Genomic DNA, 22,385 nt, shown 5'->3' on the forward strand with positions numbered 1-22,385 from the left:
TGTGGAATAAATTTTTTTGTTGTGTTCTGCAACAAAACATACATTTCACACGTCATCCTCCATTTAATAATGTATTTCAAAGTCATAGAATCAGAGAATGGTAGAGGTGGAAGCGACCCCAAGGTCTAGGCCAACCCCCTGAATTGGCCAACACAGGAATTGCTGATGGCTGATCCAAGTGAGCCATCCCATAGCAACAACAAGGTGCTATGGGAAGGAATTTTTTTTGTTTGTTTCATCCATGTCAGACCAACATGGCTACCTACCTGTAACTTTTTAAGGAGTTGGGTTCAAAGAATCAGTGATATAACCAACTGTTGCCATGGGAGACCCAGATAAGTGTTTCCCAGTCAAAGTGTTTTCCCAGTCAAAGTGGGCTGTAGCAGGTTACTTTCCCTTTGCCTAGTAAATGCCTGCAATCCAAGGAGGAAGATGACCTTTAATAGACAGAGGGTGTTTGTGTGTTTGGGTGTGTGTATGTGTGTGAGAACCTCTAAGTGATGTACAGAGTGTACAATTTAAAAGCAAGATCCGAAGGAACAGAAAATACTTTTTATGTATGCGGCAACAGCAGCACAGGTGCTATTAGCCCAGAGATGGAAAGAAGACAAAGTTCCTATCAGAGAGGAATGGCAGTTCAAGCTTTTAGACTATGCTGAAATGGCAAAACTGACCGGAAAGCTCAGGGACCAAGAAGACCAAAACTTCAAAAAAGAATGGGGGAATTTTATAGTCTACTTAGGAGACCACTGTAAGCAGATTAAAACATTGTTGTTGTTTAGTCGTGTCCAACTCTTCGTGACCCCATGGACCAGAGCATGCCAGGCTCTTCCACTACCTCCCGCTGTTTGGTCAAACTCATGTTGGTGGCTTTGAGAACACTGTCCAACCATCTCATCCTCTGTTGCCCCCTTCTCCTTCTGCCCTCCATCTTTCCCAACATCAGGTTCTTTTCCAGGGAGTCTTCTCTTCTCATGAGGTGGCCAAAGTCTTGGAGCCTCAGCTTCACAATCTGTCCTTCCAGGATCTGTCCTTTTCAGGGCTGATTTCCTTCAGAATGGATCGGTTTGATCTTCTTGCAGTCCATGGGACTCTCAAGAGTCTCCTCCAGCACCAGAATTCAAAAGCATCAGTTCTTCAGTGATCAGCCTTCTTTATGGTCCAGCTCTCACTTCCATACATCACTACTGGGAAAACCATAGCTTTAACTATACGGACCTTTGTCGGCAAGGTGATGTCTTTGCTTTTTAAGATGCTGTCTAGGTTTGTCATTGCTTTTCTCCCAAGAAGCAGGTGTCTTTTAATTTCGTCTTTTAATTTAATGAAAACATTAGCAGGATTTTAAACTCACTTGTAATGTTACAAATACTATGGACAATATGGACAGACTATGGCATAATATGCAGTTGAAAACATCAACATTAGAACCCATGGAGGGAATGCTTGAAGTCTCCAGATTCAATGAAATCTCTTTATATGGATATGTATTTGGTTTTGTTATAAATTTATATTTTCAAAATCAAATAAGAACGAATTTTAAAATAAATAAACTAAATAAAAGCAATCGATTAAAATGAAAATGCAACTTAAATCTGAAAGAACAACAATATAAAAGCAAATAAAGCAGAGATTCAGGGGATTCACACACATACATCAGGATACAATTCTTATGGGTCATAGATTATTGTCTGAAATGAACCTCACCAGCTGGTGAAAGCAGGCTGATTGCATGGTGCTGGAGGGTTCATATTGCCCCATTCCAGAATCACATCCCTACCGTAAAACAGAGATATACACAAAGAAACTGGGATTTAGCAACAGGTAGGTAGCCGTGTTGGTCTGAGTCGAAACAAAATAAACAAAATAAAAAATTCCTTCAGTAGCACCTTAAAGACCAACTAAGTTTTTATTTTGGTATGAGCTTTCGTGTGCATGCACACTTCATCAGATACCAGATACCAGATATCAGATTTAGCAGGGACTGATGGAAGGAAATGCCCATTGTCTCTTTTAAAGAGGCTTAAAGCATTAGATTACCGATTGAGTACCATTAAACTCATCCCCACATAATTTACTTATTCAACATAATTTACTTATTCTCTTCTTATTCAACATCTTTATCAATGACTTGGATGATGGGCTTGAGGGCATCCTGAGCAAGTTTGCAGATGACACCAAATTGGGAGGGGTGGCTAATACCCCAGAGGACAGGATCACACTTCAAAATGGCCTCAACAGATTAGACAACTGGGCCAAAGCAAACAAGATGAATTTTAACAAGGAGAAATGTAAAGTACTACACTTGGGCAAAAAAAAAATATGAAAGGCACAAATACAGGATGGGAGACACCTGGCTTGAAAGCAGTACATGTGAAAAAGATCTAGGAGTCTTTGTAGACCACAAACTTGACATGAGTCAACAGTGTGATGCAGCAGCTTAAAAAGCCAATGCAATTCTGGGCTGCATCAATAGGAGTATAGCATCTAGATGAAGGGAAGTAATAGTACCACTGCATTCTGCTCTGGTCAGACCTCACCTGGAGTACTGTGTCCAGTTCTGGGCACCACAGTTCAAGAAGGATACGGACAAGCTGGAACGTGTCCAGAAGAGGGCAACCAAAATGGTCAAAGGCCTGGAAACTATGCCTTATGAGGAACGGCTTAGGGAGCTGGGTATGTTTAGCCTGGAGAAGAGAAGGTTAAGGGGTGATATGATAGCCATGTTCAAATATATAAAAGGATGTCATATAGAGGAGGGTGAAAGGTTGTTTTCTGCTGCTCCAGAGAAGCGGACACGGAGCAATGGATTCAAACTACAAGAAAGAAGATTCCACCTAAACATTAGAAAGAACTTCCTGACAGTAAGAGCTCATTCAGTAGTGGAATTTGCCACCAAGGAGTGTGGTAGAGTGCTTGGCAGGGGGTTGGACTGGATGGCCCTTGCAGTCTATTCCAACTCTATGATTCTATGATTCTATACTTACACACTTATGTGGAAAAAAGGAACCTGGGAGAAAGAGCCTGGCAGGGATACTCCAGTTAGTGCAGGGATAATGCCACCGATGAGATGGTCTCCAGCTCTATAATAGTCCCAGGGATCATATCTGTCTCTCACTAAATTCAAGGGGCATTTTCTCTTCGACATCCCATAGGCTGTCCTGAGCAGCAGCAGAAGCAACATTTTGATGGGCATTGGTGCTGCTGTGACCCACCCTGTTTGGGGCTGTTCTCTTCAAATCGCGGAAGCCCTCTTGCAAGACCAAAGCTGCAAGAGGGACTTTGTTAATACAGATGGAGTTCAACTAAGTGCTTCTCACCCAAGGGGGCGGATATTAAGCTTCAAACTGACAGCATCCCTGCCCGCCTCAATCCCCAGTCCAAGCTCTCTGTAGAGTGCAGAATCAACATTTTTTTTCAGGCAGGATGCAAAAAAATTGTGTACAGTTATTCCCGATTCTGCTGTTTCCCCACCCAATATCTCAGTGGAGTGCAACATATTTATACCCCGACCTTTTTCAGGCTTGATGCAAGAAATTGCCTCCTCTTAATCCCAAATCTGGCAATTTCTGCAATGCTCTCATATGTGATCTTCAGAGAAATCCCTTGAGCTTTGGCAGAATTAGCGAGCCAAATCACCATTATTTCCATAATGATAAGGGAAAGACTTGCCTCTACCTCTGTCATGAACCATGAATTATTTGTGTGGCTCTTTCTGCAGGTGGCTGGGCGGAGAAAACCATGTTGGCCAAATCTCTCCAGCGATCCAGTGGGCAGGGGAATTAGTAAATGTAATGTAGACAAAAGATTACTGAAGAAAAATATACCCTTACAAAAAAGCAATATTACATGAATGCAGCCGTACCTTGCTTTTCAAACAGCTTAGTTCACAAGCAACTTAGAACTCGAACGTCGCAAACCCGGAAGTAGGTGTTCTGGTTTGCGAACTTTGCCTCAGAAGTTGAATGTCCGGCACAGCTTCCGATTGGCTGCAGGTCACTTCTGCAACCAATCAGAAGCCACGCCTTGGTTTCCGAATGTTTCGGAAGTTCGAACGGACTTCCGGAACGCATTCTGTTCGAAAACCAACGTACAACTGTATGTATAAACTTCATACTTTATAGTTAGTGTAAATGAGAAGTAAAAATTAGTAGCATGATAAAACATTCAAGCACTCCATGGCTGGATTAACTCCAAAGCTTGTGGAACTCAAGGCCATGGAGAAACGGCAGGCATTGCGATGATGCATGGACTGGAAGTGTGCGTACAGCCTTAGGATCAGAACTAAAGGCATATTTGTGCCATCTGGGGAAGCAGGAGAAAGAAAGAATGAAATCGCCAATCAGCTCTTTGCTTTAACAGGTGGTGGTAATCCTTCTCTGGTCAGGATGGCATCCACCCTGTTTGACCCCAGCTGAAAACTTTAACAAATTCATCAAGGAAAGTCTCATGAATACAATGTTGCAGTGGAAGGCCCCCCGCGTGTGGCCCTTAGGAACCGGGCACACCATCGTGCATGGAGCACAAGTGATGTGCATCGCTTAATGAGAGCACTAATGCACAGGCTCACACAAATATACACAACCTGGGGGGGGAGAGGTTTTCCCACCCCACTTCCCTTGACTGACTCCCTTCTATTTAAGAGAAGTTCTTACCCCCACATTGCTGATTAGCCCCCCCCCCCACTCTTCCTGCTGAGACATAGCTGCCTCTTCCTTTCCAATAAAACCTGGTGGAAACAGTTCTGGTCCTGACTGTGTGGTGCCAGATAAGAACAGAAAGGGAGGAGAGGAGGAAGAGAAGGGCTGTATAGTGGGACCTTGGTTTTCGAACATCTCCATTGACAAATGTTTAGGACAGGGGCTCCCAAACTAAGGCCCGGGGCCCGGATGCGGCCCAATCGCCTTCTCAATCCAGACGGTCTGGGAATCACAGACGGTCTGGGAATCAGCATGTTTTTACCTGAGTAGAATGTGTCCTTTTATTTAAAATGCATCTCTGGGTTATTTGTGGGGCATAGGAATTTGTTTATATATATTTTTTCAAAATATAGTCCAGCCGCCGCCCCCCAAGGTCTGAGGGACAGTGGACCGGCTCCCTGCTGAAAGTTTGCTAACCCCTGGTTTAGGAACTCGAATGCCATAAACCCAGAAGTAAATGTGGTGGTACCTCGGGTTACAGATGCTTCAGGTTACAGACTCCACTAACCCAGAAATAGTACCTTGGGTTAAGAACTTTGCTTCAGGAGGGTAGAAGAGAATTATGATTTTGAAGGACAATCTGCTGAACCATTAGAACTGATTTTGGAGATAGAGGAGGAGGATGAAGAAACCACTGTTCCACCGGTGGGAGAGGTGGAACAGGGAAGGGTTGTGATAATGCCCCACAAAAAGGGGAAAAACAAAAAGGTGGCTACTCCCTGAGAGAGGGGGAGAAGGAAACAGGGAGGGGGCAGAAAGAGAATGTGAATGGAAATAAAGTGATGGGAATTCAGCAGGGGGGGGGAAGGGTTCAGCAAAATTTAGACTGGGACAGAGCAGGAGTGGGGTGAATGAGAATTGTACAAATTTTTATGGACTGATAAAAAATGGTCTGAATTTGGAATGTATTAGGAGCTGGCTGTATCTTCTGGAGACACCGATTCCAAGGAAAGGGGGTAGATTTAGTTTGCTAAGTGGGAATAAAAAGGGGGTAAAAGTACCTGATAATTAAGTTGGAACATTTCTGGGTAAAAGGGTAGAGAACATTGGGTAATAAAAGCAATGTGAAGTATGAAGGGTTAATGGTTAAAAAGAAGTTATATTTGGGAAGAAAGAAAGGGTGGGTAGAATTGGAAACTGCAATAATTAATGAATTATTGAGAACTCAAGAAGGGGGTATGAGGAAGTCCGAAATGTTTAGAATTGAAGTTGAGAAGTATGATAATATTTTTTTTCCTTTCTTTTATTTTTATTTTTGTTGTTCTTCATATATAATTGAGGAATATTGAAGAAATCAGACTATTGCATTATTTTCTTTTTTGTATTCTTTTTTGTGTAAAATCCAATAAAAATTATTTAATTAAAAAAAAAAAGAACTTTGCTTCAGGATGAGAACAGAAATCGTGTGGTGGCAGCAGGAGGCCCCATTAGCTAAAGTGGTGTCTCAGGTTAAGAACAATTTCAGGTTAAGAACGGACCTCCAGAACGAATTAAGTTCTTAACCCGAGGGACCACTGTGCTTCCGTTTTCGAACAGTCTCCAAAGTTGAACTTCTGTTTGACTTTTCTGTATAGAATTTTCGGTTTTTGAACGTTTCGGAACTCGAACGTTCTTCCAGAATGGATTCAGTTCGAAAACCGAGGTACCACTGTAAGGGGTGGGGAGGAGAGAAAGCGTGTACACAGGAAAGCTTTGCAATGGAGGGAAAGGGTGGCGAGGAGACTAGATCATGCTGTGATCTATCCAATCTGTTACGTAGAATTAGTGAAGAATTAACTCAGTTCTGGATGTAAGAAATGCAACTTTTTTACAGATTGCTTTTTGTTGGGTACTGCATATTTGATTTGGTTTTTCCTTTATTGTGCTATGTTTTTTTCTTTCAAAACCAATAAAGCATTTAAAAAATAAAAAGACACTCATTTCTGTTAAAGGAATTGCAGTTAACTTTAAAAGCAATCGTGTGTTGTTTGCCCCCTTAGTGAATCACTGAGCAATGAGCAAAGATATATGTATAAAACAAATACATTAAATGAACTCTGTTTTTATTTTGTAAATCAAGTATGTTTCAACTAATTCACAATTCCTAGGCATCTACAAAAAGATATTTCTCTGTGCCCTAAAAGCATAGCTGCCAAGTACCCCGTTTTCCCCGGGAAACCCCTGTTTTTACTTACCTTTTCCCGGTGGTCCCCCGTATCACTTCGCCTCCCATTTTTCTCGTTATTTTCTCCTGCCGGCGGCCTTCCCCCCCCCCCTGATTTGCCCTTCTATGGGCACAAAAATGGCCACCGCCGGCTTCAAAAGTCGCATCTACGCATGACCAGAAGTACGTAGACATGACTTCCGGTGTCAGCGGCGGCCATTTTTGGTGCCCATAGATGGGCGGGGCGAGACCGGAAGTTGCGTCGACACACTTCCGGTCATGCGTAGAAGCTACTTTTGAAGCCGGCGGCGGCCATTTTTGGTGCCCATAGAAGTGCAAAGCGACACCGGAAGTTACGTCGACGCAACTTCCGGTGTCACATGGCTGCCGGTCCCAGATTCTGCAGTCCGGGACTTGGAAGGTAAGCCTAAAAGGCAGGACAATGCAAATGCGACAACTGGGCTGAAGTAACAAAGTTTGCAGTTTTGAAAGAACAAAGAGGGTGGCGTTCTCTGTCTTTGGCAGGAACAGAATTACACCAAATGATGTTTTCTTTTAAGAACTGGATTTGATGTACACCCCAACGTGAAGAAAACGTATTTGGAGGAAAAACTGATGGCCTTGAGGCAAAACGGCTGGTTTCTCTTACACCTGAGCTGATGATGAAGAAGCTCAATTTACACAAATCACCTTCCAAGACAATCCAGACTGGCGCTGGCAGCTCAACAGGGCCAATGGCTCCTTGAGATTTTTTATTCCCTGCTGGAAGCTATGAAGCTGCCTTATACGGAGTCTGTAAACTGCCGCACGTAGCTTAGTATTGTCTAGCAAATTAACTAGCAATGGCTCTCCAGACTTTCAGGCAAGGAAACTTTCCCAGCCCTTCCTCGAGGTTCTGGGGACTAGACATGGCATCTACCAGCAAGCTATAGACCAGGCACCCCCGAACTTCAGCCCTCCAGATGTTTTGGACTACAATTCCCATCATCCCTGACCACTGGTCCTGTTAACTAGGGATCATGGGAGTTGTAGGCCAAAACATCTGGAGGGCCGCAGTTTGGGGATGCCTGCCATAGACATTCTAGAGCTGTGCTAGAGATGGTATTGCTGCTCTCTGGCTATCCTCAGTAGTGGAGCTGCTGTATCAGAGGTGAGATCAGGCTACCAGTTCCCCCACTCTTGCAAGAATGGCACAAGGAAGATGGTGCATGTAAATTACCATTGTGCCTTGCCCTACCTTCCAATCCACAGAGGCCAAGAAAGGCAAAAGAAAAGGAAGGGGGACCACAAAAATGAGTGTCTTTTTTTCTACCCTCACCTAACAGAAGGAACCACTTATCCAGAAATAGTTCACTTTTCCCATGTGTCAGGGTGTTGTTGCGACTACTCTCGAGTAACGACCCTTCAGTTCGTGCTGTCTTTAACAGTTTTATTGTGTATAGTATTTACAGTGCAGAGAGATCTGAAAACATGACCTTCTTAGTCACTCGCAGAATCTGGCAATGGACTCCGCTTAGGGCACCCCAAAACGTCGCCCCCCGACCCTGCGTTTTGGTGCTCACAGCGTTTCGGGCACCAGAAGGGGCTGTCTTGCCTCCTCTACCTGCAAGCCATGGGCTCTCTAGCATCGCTGAGCCCTTCCTCCACCACCTCGCTGACTTCCTCATTCCCCCCTCCTGACCTGCTGCTGCTACGCGAAGTGCTAGTCAGAAGGAGAGGTGGAGGCTCCCTGTACGGAGGTCCCCTGACCTGATGTTGGGAAAGATGGAGGGCACAAGAAGGGGACAACAGAGGACGAGATGGTTGGACAGTGTTCTCAAAGCTACCAACATGAGTCTGACCAAACTGCGAGAGGCAGTGGAAGACAGGAGTGCCTGGCGTGCTATGGTCCATGGGGTCACGAAGAGTCGGAGACGACTCCAGTGGTTCTGCTCCTCTATCTGTGTTTAAGAATCTGCTGACTAGAGACAAACAGACACAAGACTCATTCTAAGATTTTTATTTATTTTTTTCCTCACAGAACTTGTGGTTCCAAGAGAAAATATGGTCCAGAGAGACTTCAGTTGCATCCCTAGTACTAAGAATCAAATGCTATCCTTAGTTTTGATCATCAGATGCTCCTTTGCATTCAGATCTGGCCTCAGAACAATAATGTAGCACTTGGGAATGAAGAGGCAGCCCAGAAGCCCAGCACTGGAGGCCAAAATAGAGAAGACCTGCACGGCTACCATGTATTTCCCCTTGGTGCTCAAGTAGGTGGGTACAAAGGACACCCAAACACTGCAGAAGACCAGCATGCTGAAGGTGATCAGCTTGGCTTCATTGAAGGATCCCGGAAGCTTCCTGGCTAGGAAAGCCACTGTGAAGCAGATGGCAGCCAGGAAGCCCATGTAGCCAAGGGAACCATAAAACATGACCACAGACCCTTCATTGCATTGCAGGATGATCTGCCCAGGTTGGGAGCTCATGTCAAAGTCTGGGAATGGGGGAGAGATTCCCAACCAGATGGTGCAGAGGAGAACTTGGACACCGGAACAGGAAATGACAATGGAGTTGGCCAGACTTTTCCCCAGCCATCTCCTCAACTTGTTCCCTGGCTTTGTGGCCAAGAAGGCCAGCACCACAGTGATGGTTTTGGCCAACACAGAAGAGACTGCAAGAGAGAAGATTATGCTGAAGGCCGTTTGTCTGAGAAAGCAGGTCGATTTTCTTGGCCGAGCAATGAAGAGGAAGGAGGACAAAAAGGAAAGCAGGAGGGAGATGAGGAGGATGAAGGAGAGGTCCCGGTTGTTGGCTTTGACTATGGGAGTTTCCTTGTATTTAATGAAGATTCCTAACATCATACCTGTAGTAAATGACAAGAAAAGGGAAGAAGAAGCCAAGAGGATGCCCAAATATTCTGTATATGAAAGAAAGGCGATAATCTTTGGGATGCAGTGGTCTTGGTCTTTGTTTGGATGTTGCTCTTCAGGACACCTGGTACACTTCTCTGCATCTGAAAGTAAAAGGGGAGGCTTCAGTAGTCCTAAAATGAAGCTAATAACCAGAATACTCTATTGCATATGTGGCCAACACCCAAGAGTAGATCAGAGTTAAAAACTTTCAGTGATCTACCCCCTTTTTGGGGGGTGGGGTTCAGGTCAAAGTTGTTGAACTTTTTTAGGGAGGAGGAATGACCGTTTTTGTGGGGTGCAGGGCAAAAATGTGGAGCTTTTTTTAGGGGACACAAAGTTGTTGAGCTTTGGGGGAGCCAGTGATCTACCAGTGATCTACCACAGACGACCAGTATACCTAAAGGAGTGTCTCCACCCCCATCATTCTGCCCGGACATTGATGTCCAGTACCGAGGGCCTTCTGACAGTTCCCTCGTTGTGAGAAGCCAAGTTGCAGGGAACCAGGCAGAGGGCCTTCTCAGTGGTGGCACCCACCCTGTGGAAAGCCCTCCCATCAGATGTCAAAGAGAAAAACAGCTACCAAATTTTTAGAAGACATCTGAAGGCAGCCCTGTTTAGGGAGGCTTTCAATGTTTAATTGTTTTATTTCATTTTTCTGTTGTAAGCTGCCCAGAGTGGCTGGGGAAACCCAGCCAGATGGGCGGGGTATAAATAATAAATTATTATTATATTATTATTACTACCGGTAGATCACGATCTACCTGTTGGACGTGCCTGCTCTATTGCAAAAGATATATTTCAGAGACAAAGTTTATATTCCAGAATCAGCTGAGTGGAACCAGGCCTATGTTTTTTTACAAATTAGTCTGTCCTAATCATATGCAAAGCAGAGTGTGGTTACAACTACAGAAAGGGTGGATGATGTGGACAGCACCCATCAGACACCCTCCCTGTTCGGCCTTCTAGATGACCAATAACCTCTCAAGGCCATTTCTTTCACTTCAGTTTACATAATTAGTCACAGCAGGGGTTCCAAGACTTTCTATCCTCAGGGTGCACTTCAGAGGGCTGGAAATTGCAGAGCTCCTGGGATGTGGAGGTTTGAGTGTGTGTGTGTGTGTGTGTGTGTGTGAGAGAGAGAGAGAGAGAGAGAGAGAGAGAGAGAGAGAGAGAGAGAGAGATCATTTCCATCAACTGCCATTCTTACTTTCCTCCTTCACACTTGGGCTGTGTATACACGGTATCTTTAGAGCACATTCAGAACACATTCTTTCCCTTGAAGAATTCTGGACATTGTGGTTTGTTCAGAGTTCCTAGGCATTGTAACTCTGAGAGGGAGTCCCCTACCCTCTGACAGGGCCCAGAATTCTTGGAGGAAAAGAATGTGCTTCAAATGTGATGGCCACTCCATCCCCTTTCTGTTCTTTCCTTCCCTCCAAGTGTCCCTATTTTTCAGGAACAGTCTTGAATTTTCAGAAGCCATCCTGGTTTCTGGTTTGATCCAGAATGTCCCGCTTTTCCTTAGGAAGTCCCTATTTTGATTGGAGAAATGTTGGAGGGTATGGAGTTATGGGACCCCCAAACCAAGGAGATAAGTAACTATGCAACCTTTAGAAGGCAGCCCTGTGCATAAAAGTTTTTAAACGTTTAATGTTTAATGTTTTATTATGTTTTTATATACTGTACTATCTGGCCCAGCCACGCGTTGCTGTGGGTTTTTGTATTAAATGGACCTTTTTCTGTTAAATGGAACTTCAGAGTCTCCGTGGAGAGTCCTCTCTGGTTCAGAGTCCCCCTTCATTTTGTACACACTCATTCCCCCCAATACGCGTGTTCTGTGAAATTATGACCTGTTCCAACCCTGACTCCCCTACCCACGGATGTTTTGTTAATTCTCCCCACCCCGTCCCGACACATTCATCCTACCCAAATGTAGGGGGTTGTAAAATGTCCATATCCATTAGTTGTTGTTGTTGTTTTGTCTGAAAACATGTGTTGTCATGTCATGTCTGCCAAGTGTAGATAGGGGAGGAAGTATTTATTTTTTTATATCATCCCAAATTGGATTATATTATGAATGTAATGAATAAGGCATTGTGGTGGATTTTGGTTGGAATGTGCCATCGCGGGCGCCCGCCCCACCCCCAAAATGCATGCCCTGCCCCGGAACATGTGTTACGCCCCTCCGGGAGGCGCGTCATGGCCCTCCGGAAGGCACGCCCCACACCCGGAATGCATGCCGTGCCCCTGGGAGGCGCGCCATGGCCCTGGAATGCATGCTCCGCCCCTCTGGGAGACACGCACCACCCCCAGAACGTGCACCCCGCCTCTCCGGTGCCGGAGCATGAAGCTCCGCCACTGAGTGGAAGACAGCAACATTGCAGCTGACGTTCGGGGTTGGTGGTCGTATGACAGCTCACAGAGTGTAACAAGGATTGAGAGATTATTTGGGGGGGGGCTCGTTTAATCTCACTGTAAACAAGTGGTACAGTGACAATAAAATATTTCTATTTCTGAAATCAGGCTAAGGCCCACTGGTTTGAGTTTGAGAAATCCTGCATTTTGGAACTTAACATTACAGTAGCAAGAATGGTTTCACATTCCAAAAATGTATTTAGGATCTTCACAGAAAATCTCTGCTGAGCGAATCTGCTGTCTAACTTTGTTTCCCCAAGGAATGCCTTCTCCCCTTGAGTCACTCACCTTTCTGAGTGGATATGGTCCCTTCTGCACACAGAGCACAAGTGTAGCAACAAACCGGTTCTCCTTCTCGAACCACCTTGGCGTATCCAGGGCGACAGCTCTCCGTACACCTGGAGCGAGGCATGGTCTAAGCATTGAGACAAGATGTATCCAGGAAAAAGTATTAGGGGTCTTGAAGTGAATCCTGGGCTTTGAAGACAATCTAATTAAGTCCCAACCCATCCACACTTCTTATATAAGTTCTGTCCCATGGAAGAGGGAACAAGCTTGTTTTCTCCTGCTCTGGAGGGTAGGACTCGAACCTATAGCTTCAAGCTACAAGAAAGGTGATTCCAACTAACACATATGGAAAAACCTTCTGACAGGAAGAGCTGTTTGAGAGAGGAACAGTCTCCCTCAGGAGGTTGTGGACTCTCCTTCCTTGGACGTTTTAAAGCAGAGGTTGGGTGGCCATCTGCCATGGATGCTTTAGCTGAGATTCTTGCATTGCAGGGGGTTGGACTGGATGACTCATGGGTTCCTTCCAACTCTACGGTTCTATGAGTTTATGATTCTTTGAGACAAAGGGAGCATCAGAAGAGAGAATATGTGGAAGATTTTGGGTTTTTTTGTTTTTTTGTTTTTTTATTTTTTTATTTATTAAATTTGTATACCGCCCGACATGAGCAGCGCATGAGCCGGGGAATTTAAAGGATGATTTTTGCATGTCGGATGCCAGAATGCCAATGAGATCGTGCAAATTTGCATTAAAGCTGTGGAATAAGAATTTGTGGGTGGGTGGATTAGTATGATATACATTTCATATTGTTAATATACTTTCCAGCCCCGAGATAGCTTATAAAGGTATTTTGTAAGGGTGTGGGTTTTTTGTTTTTTGTTTTGCCTTTCTAAATGCACACTTGGTGGGAATGTGGGGCGGGGCCTTCCCAGGGGCTACTCACCAGACTTTGGAATGCTTTTCCTAGAGAAACTAGACCAGCTCCCTCCTTGTTGTCCTTCCATTAGCAGGTGAAGGCTGTTTAAATTTGACAAGCTTTGGGGAACGGACTGCTTTTTCTAACAGTACTGTGCTGCTTTTCCTACCGTGTTTCTCCAAAAATAAGCCATACCCCGAAAATAAGCCATAGTGATAGGCAGTTGAACCTTGCAGGTTAAACTGTACCATACTTTATAAGAAAAAAAAGACATCCCCTGAAAATAATCCACCGTGGTTTTTTTTGAGGAAAAATAAATATAAGACAGTGTCTTATTTTTGGAGAAACATGGTATCTGTATTTTGATAGATTTGCTTATACATTGTTTTGATTCTGTCAGGGTTGGTGTGACTACTCTTGAGTAATGACCTTCCACATGCTTGTCTTTCAGACGTTTTTATTGGTGCACATTATTTACAGTGTAACGGACTGCTCATTCCATGTCTGCCCACTCGAGTCAGATTCCTGCACTACCCCCCTCCGCATTCGGGACCAGCATAAAAGCCTCGGAACTGAGAAGCGCCTCCCTTTCCTCCTCCTCCTCAATTCCAGCATCGGGGGGACGGGTCTTCTGTCTGACCTATTCCTGTCCACTCTTTCCGCCTCCCTCTCTTCCTGCCTATGGAGCAGGGGCTCTTTGATGTTGCCAGAGCCCTGGCACTCCCTCTCCGTTTCCTGACCCCTCGCTCTCATGACTGCTGGGAGACGGGCTGCTTCCCCCTTACAGATTCTATTATAGATTCTGTTACAGAAAGCTAAAAACAAAAACAGATAATAGGTTTAAAAGTTATAAAACTATTTTTAATATGCTTTTAGCTTTCTGTATTTTAACTGCATGGTTTTAATTCTGTAGTTTGCCTTGAGTCTTTTTTTTTTCCAGACCAGATTACTGGAAGGCAGGGGAGAAAGACACATACAAATAATTTCACCAACCTTGTTAAACTGTGAGGGCCACACAATGTCTTCTTGATTAATCGTGAGCTTTAAATCTGAGGGTGCCTGTCTCTCGAAACTCCCAACTTTCACTCTGTCTTGAGACTTATTGGGAAACAGCACCCAGTTCACAATATCATAGTCAGCTCTCAGCATCCCATTCTCATCTGTATATAGTCCACCCCTGGAAGTGTTAAACAACTGGACTTTTTTTAAGTGACGGTGAAACTGGAATGATAATGAAAGCGCCAGAATTAAGAAAACATGAAAGCCTATTGAATACTCAGCCCTACTCACATTAGCACAGTGAGAAAATAATGTTGCCTGATGACCTCTGAGCTCTAAAGCCACATTGTGACTTGGGATAGACCCTGTCAGCGAGGGACTGTAATCTGTTGAGAACTACACAAGCGAAGGCTTTCTCCACAGTCCTCAGCAAGGAGATTCCTTGGTAGTTGTTACAGTCATGGAGGCTATCAGAGGGTCACAACGCTAGAGTCGCACGTGTCTTGTGGCCCGAATCCTGTTTCCCAGCTTTCTGCTGTGGGTCCTCTTAGCACAGGTGCCAACTCCCAGATTGAAAAATCCGGGATCGGCAGCGGCGCAGTACCGGAAGTCGCGCTGCGGCCATTTTGGAACTGGGCAGAGCGGCACCGGAAGTTGCTTCTATGCATGCTCTGCCCATTTCCAAAATGGCCGCAGTGCCAGAAATCACTTCTGCGCATGTCCAGAGACTCCAGACATGCGCAGAAGGAGCCTCCCCGGGCCGGTAAGAATCCGGGGGATTTACAGGGTTTTTTAAAATCCGGGCTGCCTGCGGGAAACGGCTGGAAAAACGGGGGTTTCCCAGGGAATACGGGAGACTTGGCAGCTATGCCTCTTAGGCTGCAGAAGTGCCTTGCTCATCACCAGTGAGTGATCCATGTTGCAGTCAGCACTGTCATAGTTCTGTGAGACACGAACACTGTTCAGTGCCAATCGCCTGTACCTTGTACATCTCTGTACAACTCTGTTCCAATCCCTTGCAATGCAGCAGTCTTAACTGGAGCATCAATGACCAAAGGGAAGCTTTAAAACGTCCAATGGAGGAAAGTCATTGGTCGTTCACAGACACTTCGGATATGCAATTTTGAGTTTTCTCTCCCTGCTGCAGGGTACTGGAGATCAGTAGAGGGAGTGTCATTACACATATAAACTCAGTGTGAAAGCAGAGTCAATTCATCCTACTGTTAGGGAAAGTGAGGCCAGCTAATTAAAGCAACAGGGGCTCTTCATGAGGCCGGAGGAACATCGCCCGGCTGTGGGGCATGAAGGCCACTCCCCGCAAGGCCCTTTCCAGCTGGCCTAGGGGGCAGGGCCCAGACTCAGCCAGCCCCACTAAAGAGGCTCCTCATGAGGCCATAGGAACATCACCCAGCTGAGAGTGTGAAGGCCACTCCCTGCAAGGCCCTTTCCACCTGGCCTAGGGGGCAGGGCCCACCCTCACCAGCCCCACTGAAGAGGCGACTCATGAGGCCGGAGGAACATCGCCCGGCTGTGGGGCATGAAGGCCACTCCCCGCAAGGCCCTTTCCACCTGGACTAGGGGCATACCTGCCAAGTTCCTGTGGGAGAAATCAGGGACCGGACCTGAAGTAGCAGACCGGAAGTAGCGCTGCCGCCATTTTGGAACTGGGCGGAGCATGCTCAGAAGTGACTTTTGATGCTGCTTTGCCCAGTTCCAAAATGGCCACCATGCCAGAAGTCACACTGCAGCCATTTTGGAACTGGGCAGAGCTGCATCAAAAGTCGCTTCTGAGCATGCTCCGCCCAGTTCCAAAATAGCCACTGAACCAGAATAAACAGGGGGGAAACAAAAAAATCCGTTTTTTCAGCTGGGAACAGCTAGGAAAACGGGGGTTTCCCGGGGAATATGGGAGACTTGGCAGCTATGCCTAGGGGGCAGGGCCCAGACTCAGCCAGCCCTACTGAAGACGCTCCTCATGAGGCTGGAGGAACATCACCCAGCTATTGTTTTATTGTTTTAATATGCTGTAAACCTCTTTGAGATTTTTATTAAAAATATAAAGCAGTATAGAAATTAAAAAAATTAAAAATTAATTAAAAAACAGATTTGGGTTGCCTCCAGCACCAAAGCATGCCCAATAGCTGACCTGTGCCCATAGGGCTTACAAACGAGCCTCAGAAATTGGGTAGGGCGGGGAAGTGAGTTCCATCATGACTATCAAATTCAATTGCGGATGCAGGATAATGGTTGCAGAGTTGGACAATGGATTGCAATTTGAAAAAAGGGATACCTGCCATGGCTGCAGCCTTTGAAGTTCCAATCTCTCTCTTCTACCCACCATCAACATCTGTTCAGATCTAGACAAATATGCCGAGTTTAAGGCAAATGCCACAGCTTGGACACTGTTGTAAATGATGTAGCTGTCTTGAGACAGGGCCCTTTCAATCTCCTCTTGGGGGAGAATCGCCAGTTTCCTTTTCTCTGTACATGTTGTCCAGCCTTCCATGGATGAACATAAACAACGGAATGATTGACTCCAAAACCGACTTGTTGCAAAAGACAATGGCACATAGTATTCATATTTTGTCCTTTTCCTAGTTTTTATCGCAAAAGACAGAGAACCATGGGTGTACCTGAAGGAATCAATGTGATAAGCCAAATTTGAGTTCATGTCCTGAAAAGCTGTGGTGATCCAGACTCTTTTCCCAGTTTGCGTCTTTTCAAGGAGCATTTGTACCCTGATGATCGACCCAAAGTCATAGTGAGCGTCCCCAAAGAAAACAAATACATTGACTAGTTTCCACACGTCAGGTGGTTCACCCTGTAAATAAATTTCATATAGAGCCTTTTGTGTTACTCTTTCTGTGAAGGCAAGACAAATTCCACTGCTAATCATCAAAGGAGTCAAGGCATTTAAGAATCTTTCTCCATTATAATTGTCTGGAGCAAAGAGGCCAATCCATGTCCATCCAAAATGCAGGAGCAACTTGACAATCCCCATATATTGAGTTTCTTCCTTGGGGATCATCCGGTAGGCAAAAGGGAACTGTGTTTTATCATTAAGAGAAAAGCCAGAACTGATCTAGTGAGAAAAGGAAAAGAATATCAGATATCTGTTAAGCTAGAACTATTAAGAGCTGGCAAAATCATTCACCCTCTTTCAAGTCTTTATCAGTGGTGGGCTAAACTATCCAAGGTATCTCACCCAGCACCAAAACAAAGGAATTCTAAAGGCAGAGCTTTGTAAAATATACTTTTTAAAAGTATTTTTGGTCAATATAAGTTCCAAACAAAACAAACAGTAAATCATAGAATCATAGAGTTGGAAGAGACCACAAGGGCCATCCAGTCCAACCCCCTGCCAAGCAGGAAATACCACCTTTTTTATTAAAAATAAACTTGATTGATATTAAAATATATATACAAAATCTAAACAACTAAACAAAATAGAAAATTAAACAAAACAATACTAACAAAACTCAAATAATAAATAATATTGGTTAATCAAACAACAAAGCAAAGAAATAATAATTACAGATTAATACAAATTTAGGCTTAAGTAAACAAAAATTTAAACCCAAATATAATAAATCATAAAGAAATCATATATATATATATGTGTGTGTGTGCAGGAAATACCATCAAAGCATTCTTGACATATGTCTGTCAAGCCTCTGCTTAAAAACCTCCAAAGAAGGAGACTCCACCACACTCCTTGGTAGCAAATTCCACTGCCGAACAGCTCTTACTGTCAGGAAGTTCTTCCTAATGTTTAGGTGGAATCTTCTTTCTTGTAGTTTGAATCTGCTTCTCTGGAGCAGCAGAAAACAACTTTTCTCCCTCCTCTATATGACATCCTTTTATATATTTGAACATGGCTATCATATCACTCCTTAACCTTCTCTTCTCCAGGCTAAACATACCCAGCTCCCTAAGCCGTTCCTCATAAGGCATCGTTTCCAGGCCTTTGACCATTTTGGTTGCCCTCTTCTGGACACGTTCCAGCTTCTCAGTCTCCTTCTTGAACTGTGGTGCCCAGAACTGGACACGGTACTCCAGGTGAGGTCTGACCAGAGCAGAATACAGTGGTACTATTACTTCCCTTGATCTAGATGCTATACTCCTATTGATGCAGCCCAGAATTGCATTGGCTTTTTTAGCTGCTGCATCACACTGTTGACTCATGTCAAGTTTGTGGTCTACCAAGACTCCTAGATCCTTTTCACATGTACTGCTCGCAAATCTTGTACCCAAACACTCTTACTAAAAGTAGGATTTGCTTAGTGGTGCACCTTCTGTCTTTTCTTTGTATTCTCCTTGGCCTTTGTGAGACTAAATTGCTCCTGCTTTGAACACCATGAAAAAGCCTTGGGTTGCAAAAAATAATATTCCTGCATGACTAAGAGATTATCCACTTCAAGATGCAATTCTGGGTGTGGAACCACCGAAAAGCTTTTGAACATATGACACTGGACCTCCACCTTTTATAAGAATACAGTCCCTAGTATTATTATTATTACTATGATTATTATTATTATTAACTTTTCAAAAAGATAGCCCATGTATATAGAGTGGAGTATAATACTTAATATAAAGTGTACAAGCAAATTATAAAATGATGACTGAGACAAATTTGCTCCTAATTCCTTATTTACGGTGGAGGAGGATGAGCAGCCTGTAAATGTTTGAATGCATGCCAGAAATAAATGTTAGGCTGCACCAAATCATATAACTTCATGGCAGAGGGACTGTCACCTCCCAGGTGAAATGTTTAGTACTGAATCCCCAAATAAGCTCTTAAACACACTAAATGGTACCTCCACCTGCTTTGCAAAGACGCCGCAGCCAATTTACAACATTATTCATTTTACTTTTGTTTAAGATACCAGAGAGGGACCCCAATACATGACAGAAGCGAACCCTACAAGAGAATTATAAAACAATAAAACCCCAAATTATAATATATGGCTGCCCCTAAAATTCAAGCAGCGAGAGAGTAAGTGAAACAGTGAAATCTTTAAAATGCACAGGCAAGTAAATATCTGACACTGAGGTGATAAGAATTGAGAACAGAGATACCACCTTAGCTTGGGCCTGGCATGACTCTTCATTTTTATACAAGTCATGCTCAACTATGAGTGTAGCCTTATCAGCTACTAGGGGTCCTTTAAGTTGCGCCCAGGCAGGACAGAGATAGTCAGTAGACACCGGGGTTGAGTTCCCGAGAAAGAGTTTAATTCTTAATTAATTAAGAGACTCTTGGTGGTTAAGCCTCATGACAAGAGTAGAGAAACACAAATTGCAAAGCTTCTTATACACTTCTTGGGCTCCTTTCCCCCTCCTCTGTAAATGTGTGCACGCAAGGGGGTCACGCACGCAAGGGGGTCACACACGCATATATGGATCTTCCTGTGTCCGGTTGTTCTCATGCATAACCACATGCTGACTTAGGCAGCCTTGACTATCTTGCTGCTCTTTGCGTCAGACTGCTAGCATCAGACAAGACAGTCATCCGGCCTTGATAGCTTAGCTGGGCATCCTGTTTTGTTTACATTACCCTTTGGCACACAGAGAGAGGCAAAGGGGGGGGGGGGAAAGCATTTTAAGCAAGTCATCCCAGGGATATGGGGGGGGGGCTAAGCCATACACTCACAATTATACAATGCAGGCAATGCAAACTATAGGATCAGGTCTAGCTCAATAACACAATTGGCAAATCTCTCTCCACATGAGTACAATAGGGAGTAACAGCTGACGGATCATCTCAACCCCAGTAACAAAGCAGGAAGGTGAATTAAACCATTCATACAACAAGACAGTGTTCTCGAAGCTACCAACATGAGTCTGACCAAACTGCGGGAGGCAGTGGAAGACAGGAGTGCCTGGCGTGCTCTGGTCCGTGGGGTCACGAAGAGTCAGACACGACTAAACAACAACAACACAACAAGAAAGTAAGTATGCTAATGTCTGTTGTAAATCATTTTAGGGGAATCCTTCAAAAAAGGATCATCATAGAGTTGGAAGGAAGCTCATAAGTCATCTAATCTCATCCCCCTTCCCATGCAGAACACCCACTACTGACACATCCCTAATTGGTGGCCATCCCATTCCCTACCTGTGGGATTTTGTAGATGCCCGACATGCTAGAAATCTGGATGGAGATGTCTGATTCAGCCCCTTCAATAATAGTCAAGAGGTTCTTGCGTTTTCCACAGTTATAGTTTGGAATATTGTTCTCCCTACCGGAATGCATATCTAACATGGCATTGGAAACCAGTCGGCCATCATAATAGGTGTCAAATAGGTTGTATCCCAGGGTGAAGTTGGGCAAGATCCTGGGATCCTGGTTGATCTCCTGAACAGCAAACAAGAAGGACAGGATGTGCCAGTAATTTGGAGTAGACTCACTACCATCAAAGAAACAGCATTTGTGAGTGACACACTGCCATGCTCCTGTCTCTGACATGTTAAACTTTTAATGCATCTAAGCGCCTGCTCAGGCAGCATAAATATCACAGTAAGTTATCCCCAGATAATGATCTTCATGATTGTATTGAGGGTGAGGAGGGTTCCAAAGTGAAGGTTATTGCTTTCAGGAGTAAGCCCGCACCAGGCTTCAAAGAACCATATTAAATGCATAAGGGTAAAGGGACCCCTGACCATTAGGTCCAGTCACAAACGACTCTGGGGTTGCGGCGCTCATCTTGCATTATTGGCCGAGGGAGCCGGCGTACAGCTTCCAGGTCATGTGGCCAGCATGACAAAGCCACTTCTGGTGAACCAGAGCAGCGCACGGAAACGCCGTTTACCTTCCTGCTGTTGTTGTTTAGTCGTTTAGTCGTGTCCGACTCTTCATGACCCCATGGACCATAGCACGCCAGGCACTCCTGTCTTCCACTGCCTCCCGCAGTTTGGTCAAACTCATGTTCGTAGCTTCAAGAACACTGTCCAACCATCTCGTCCTCTGTCGTCCCCTTCCCCTAGTGCCCTCAATCTTTCCCAACATCAGGGTCTTTTCCAAGGATTAGTTACAGGTAGGTAGCCGTGTTGGTCTGAGTCGAAGCAAAATAAGAAAATTCCTTCAGTAGCACCTTAAAGACCAACTAAGTTTATATTTTGGTATGAGCTTTCGTGTGCATGCACACTTCTTCAGATACTGAAGAAGTGTGCATGCACACGAAAGCTCATACCAAAATATAAACTTAGTTGGTCTTTAAGGTGCTACTGAAGGAATTTTCTTATTTTCCAAGGATTCTTCTCTTTCTGCTGTAGCGGTACCTATTTATCTACTTGCACTTTGATGTGCTTTCGAACTGCTAGGTTGGCAGGAGCTGGGACCAAGCAACAGGAGCTCACTCCGTCGTGGGGATTTGAACCGCCGAGCTTCTGATCGACAAGCCCTAGGCGCCTACAGCGCCACCCGTGTCCGTATTAAATGCATAATAAATGTGAATTCAGCATTAGAAAAGTGATAAAAGGTAGTTGTAGCTTGTCTGCTTTAAAAAGACCTGACTGCATGGAACTGAGTGCTGAAACTGAATGCTCAACCTCTACATTGGAAAGGAAAAGGCTGCCATCCTATACCCACTTACCTTGGTGTAAGCTGCATGAGCTCATTAGGACTTCTGAATGTTGCAATATTAGTCAATAAATGTAAATTTTGCTTTAACTGGTGATATGGAGTCCAGCCCTTGAATGAAACAAGGATTTCAGTGGAAGAAACCACCAGGAAGCTTCAAGGACTTTGTGTGCCCTTGCCTTGACTCTGCCAGTGAAATTAGCTGATGGCCACAGTGTGTGTGTGTGCGTGCGTGCGTGCGTGTGTGTGTTGGGGTTGCATTGGGGTCAGTGCTGGGAGCGAAAGAAAATATCTCTGGAGTCAAATGGAGATTCCAGGTTACACTGTTCTGAAGAAGTGTGCATGCACACAAAAGCTCATACCAACGACAAACTTAGTTGGTCTCTAAGGTGCTACTGGAAGGAATTTTTTTTTTATATTTTCTTTTTTGTTTCGACGCTGTACTCATGTAAGCAT

General features: G+C 44.6%; 1 protein-coding gene across 1 annotated transcript; it reads right to left on the reverse strand.

The window, feature by feature from the left end:
* Nucleotides 1-8,924: 8,924 nt before the first annotated feature.
* On the reverse strand, nucleotides 8,925-20,816 carry LOC132591801 (vomeronasal type-2 receptor 26-like). Its single transcript, XM_060272239.1, has 3 exons — nucleotides 20,466-20,816; nucleotides 12,438-12,564; nucleotides 8,925-9,835 (listed from the first exon to the last, which is right to left on the reverse strand). The coding sequence occupies exons 1-3, from the start codon at nucleotides 20,814-20,816 to the stop codon at nucleotides 8,925-8,927; spliced, it is 1,389 nt and encodes a 462-aa protein (XP_060128222.1).
* Nucleotides 20,817-22,385: the final 1,569 nt, after the last annotated feature.

This window comes from Zootoca vivipara, chromosome 2, assembly GCF_963506605.1.
Source record: "Zootoca vivipara chromosome 2, rZooViv1.1, whole genome shotgun sequence".
Lineage (NCBI taxonomy): Eukaryota > Metazoa > Chordata > Lepidosauria > Squamata > Lacertidae > Zootoca > Zootoca vivipara.

Bases quoted from the DNA above. Each gene is read 5' to 3' on its own strand.
- LOC132591801 (XM_060272239.1), bottom strand. From the start codon at position 20,816: ATGTCAGAGACAGGAGCATGGCAGTGTGTCACTCACAAATGCTGTTTC. The intron at 12,565-20,465 runs GTAGGGAATGGG...CTCAATGCTTAG, and splicing joins GCATCTACAAAATCCCACAG to ACCATGCCTCGCTCCAGGTG. The intron at 9,836-12,437 runs GTGAGTGACTCA...TTTTACTTTCAG, and splicing joins GACCATATCCACTCAGAAAG to ATGCAGAGAAGTGTACCAGG.